Source organism: Brachyhypopomus gauderio, chromosome 13 (assembly GCF_052324685.1).
Source record: "Brachyhypopomus gauderio isolate BG-103 chromosome 13, BGAUD_0.2, whole genome shotgun sequence".
Lineage (NCBI taxonomy): Eukaryota > Metazoa > Chordata > Actinopteri > Gymnotiformes > Hypopomidae > Brachyhypopomus > Brachyhypopomus gauderio.
The window spans coordinates 8,699,020-8,702,975 of NC_135223.1; the positions used below are offsets into that span (position 1 = coordinate 8,699,020).

Below are 3,956 nucleotides of genomic sequence, written 5' to 3' on the forward strand. Positions count from 1 at the left end.
GGGTGATGTTGGAGGGCATGGAAGGATGTGGGGGCACGTGGGGGTGCCTCTCCTCAGTGGGCCCTGGGCACCTTGTTAAAACTGCAGGGGACGAAACTTTCAGCAGAGTAACAATACATTCAGGCCCAAACTCAGGAGTGCCCAAAGAACGCCATGGTGAATGGCCTAAAATCTTTTTGTGCAGTCACTTTTGTGTTGCAATTGTGTTGTGCGTTGCCGCCCAGGACGGGTCCTCCCTGTGAGCCAGGGTTCGTCCCCAGGGTTCGTCCCCAGGGTTCGTCCCTGGGGGACATGTGCGGAGCTGCTTTGTGAGAACGGCTGTTGTAAAAAGCGCAATGCAAATAAATTTGATTTTACAGGAATCTGGAAGTGTCATTTGTAATCCTGATGATTGTGATGAATTTATCGGGTTGTTTAAGGAGGTGGAGCTTAGAACTCCACCATTAACACGAAAAGCATTATTAATAATAAAGTCATTAAATGTAAATGTCTGCTGTTTGTGTTTCTGTTACATTATTGGGGGTCAGCGGCGGGAGGCGTGCACCCGCTCATGGACCCTCTGTCAGCGGGGGCTCCTCTGACACGCCTGCCCTACCCTGGGGCACCACTGGGCTCGTCCATCCTCACACACCCCCTCACAGACAGCGAGGTGCTCAGACAGCAACTCTTCGGTAATACACCCCCCCCCCACACACACACACACACACACATGGTTTTAAACATACCACCTGAACACACACACCTCTCATCAATGCTTAAAACATTCTCATTCTTCTTATTACTGTCAGCTCCTTCTTGTTCTCTCTCTGCCCCCCGCGCTGCCCTGTAGGTGGTTCGTTCCGTGAGCTGCCCCAGACCTCGTCTCTGTCGGCCGCCCACCAGCTGCAGGCCATGCAGCAGGCCCAGAGTGCAGAGCTGCACATCCAGAGACTGGCACTAGAACAACAGTGGATCCACCACCACCACCACCACTCCCTCACACAGGAGGAGTACTACAGGTGAACACACACACACACACACACACACACACACACACACACACACACACACACACACACACACACACACACACAGGAGGAGTACTACAGGTGAACACACACACACACACACACACACACACACACACACACACACACCACTCCCTCACACAGGAGGAGTACTACAGGTGAACACACACACACACACACACACACACACACACACACCACTCCCTCACACAGGAGGAGTACTACAGGTGAACACACACACACACACACACACACACACACACACCACTCCCTCACACAGGAGGAGTACTACAGGTGAACACACACACACACACACACACACCACTCCCTCACACAGGAGGAGTACTACAGGTGAACACACACACACACACACACACACACACACACACACACACACACACACACACACCACTCCCTCACACAGGAGGATTACTACAGGTGAACACACACACACACACCACTCCCTCACACAGGAGGAGTACTACAGGTGAACACACACACACACACACCACTCCCTCACACAGGAGGAGTACTACAGGTGAACACACACACACACACACACACACACACACACACACACACACACACACACACACACCACTCCCTCACACAGGAGGAGTACTACAGGTGAACACACACACACACACACACACACACACACACACACACACACACACACACACACACACACACACCACTCCCTCACACAGGAGGAGTACTACAGGTGAACACACACACACACACACATCACTCCCTCACACAGGAGGAGTACTACAGGTGAACACACACACACACACACACACACACACACACACACACACACACACACACACACACACACACACACCACTCCCTCACACAGGAGGAGTACTACAGGTGAACACACACACACACACACACACACACACACACACACACACACACACACACACACACACACACACACACACCACTCCCTCACACAGGAGGAGTACTACAGGTGAACACACACACACACACACACACACACACACACACACACACACACACACACACACACACACACACACACACACACACCACTCCCTCACACAGGAGGAGTACTACAGGTGAACACACACACACACACACACACACACACACACACACACACACACACACACACACACACACACACACACCACTCCCTCACACAGGAGGAGTACTACAGGTGAACACACACACACACACACACACACACACACACACACACACCACTCCCTCACACAGGAGGAGTACTACAGGTGAACACACACACACACACACACACACACCACTCCCTCACACAGGAGGAGTACTACAGGTGAACACACACACACACACACACACACACACACACACACACACACACACACACACACACACACACACCACTCCCTCACACAGGAGGAGTACTACAGGTGAACACACACACACACACACACACACCACTCCCTCACACAGGAGGAGTACTACAGGTGAACACACACACACACACACACACACACACCACTCCCTCACACAGGAGGAGTACTACAGGTGAACACACACACACACACACACACACACACACACACACACACACACACACACCACTCCCTCACACAGGAGGAGTACTACAGGTGAACACACACACACACACACACACACACACACACACACACACACACACACACACACACACACCACTCCCTCACACAGGAGGAGTACTACAGGTGAACACACACACACACACACACACACACACACACACACACCACTCCCTCACACAGGAGGAGTACTACAGGTGAACACACACACACACACACACACACACACACACACACACACACACCACTCCCTCACACAGGAGGAGTACTACAGGTGAACACACACACACACACACACACGCACACACACACACACACACACACACACACACACACACACCACTCCCTCACACAGGAGGAGTACTACAGGTGAACACACACACACACACACACACACACACACACACACACACACACACACACCACTCCCTCACACAGGAGGAGTACTACAGGTGAACACACACACACACACACACACACACACACACACACACACACACACACACACACACACACACACACACACACACACCACTCCCTCACACAGGAGGAGTACTGCAGGTGAACACACACACACACACACACACACACACACACACACACACACACACACACACACCACTCCCTCACACAGGAGGAGTACTACAGGTGAACACACACACACACACACCACTCCCTCACACAGGAGGAGTACTACAGGTGAACACACACACACACACACACACCACTCCCTCACACAGGAGGAGTACTACAGGTGAACACACACACACACACACACACACACACACACACACACACACACACACACACACACACACACACACACACCACTCCCTCACACAGGAGGAGTACTACAGGTGAACACACACACACACACACACACACACACACACACACACACACACACACACACACACACCACTCCCTCACACAGGAGGAGTACTACAGGTGAACACACACACACACACACACACACACACACACACACACACACACACACACACACACACACACACACACACACACACACACACACACCACTCCCTCACACAGGAGAAGTACTACAGGTGAACACACACACACCAGAGATGTTCAAAAGTCTCAAAATACAAGTGAAGTCATGTATCTTTAGGGTAGAGTCTAAATCATGTGACAAGTCTTTAAGCTGGAGTTCAGGTCAAGTCTCAAGTCAATAACAGGTTAAGCTTAGGGACAGAAGATGGAAAGTAACTGTAATAACGGCTAAGTGGCTAGCATAAACTAAACAAATCTATCCAGGTGTGTTTTCAAGTGCCTTATTACATTTGATGTGGTAGTTCCAGTGTCTTTAATTTGTTTCCCACATTCTTTACACGTTGCCGTC

The 3,956-nt window shown here is 51.1% G+C and overlaps 1 protein-coding gene across 1 annotated transcript in view; it reads left to right on the forward strand.

Annotated features, from left to right (window-relative positions):
* atn1 (atrophin 1) overlaps window positions 1-1,002 on the forward strand; it is a 76,440-nt gene extending 75,438 nt beyond the window's left edge. The window contains exons 8-9 of the mRNA XM_076971359.1: window positions 528-671; window positions 830-1,002. Of these exons, the coding sequence (XP_076827474.1) occupies window positions 528-671; window positions 830-1,002 (317 nt within the window). The remainder of the gene's footprint in view (window positions 1-527; window positions 672-829) is intronic.
* Window positions 1,003-3,956: the final 2,954 nt, after the last annotated feature.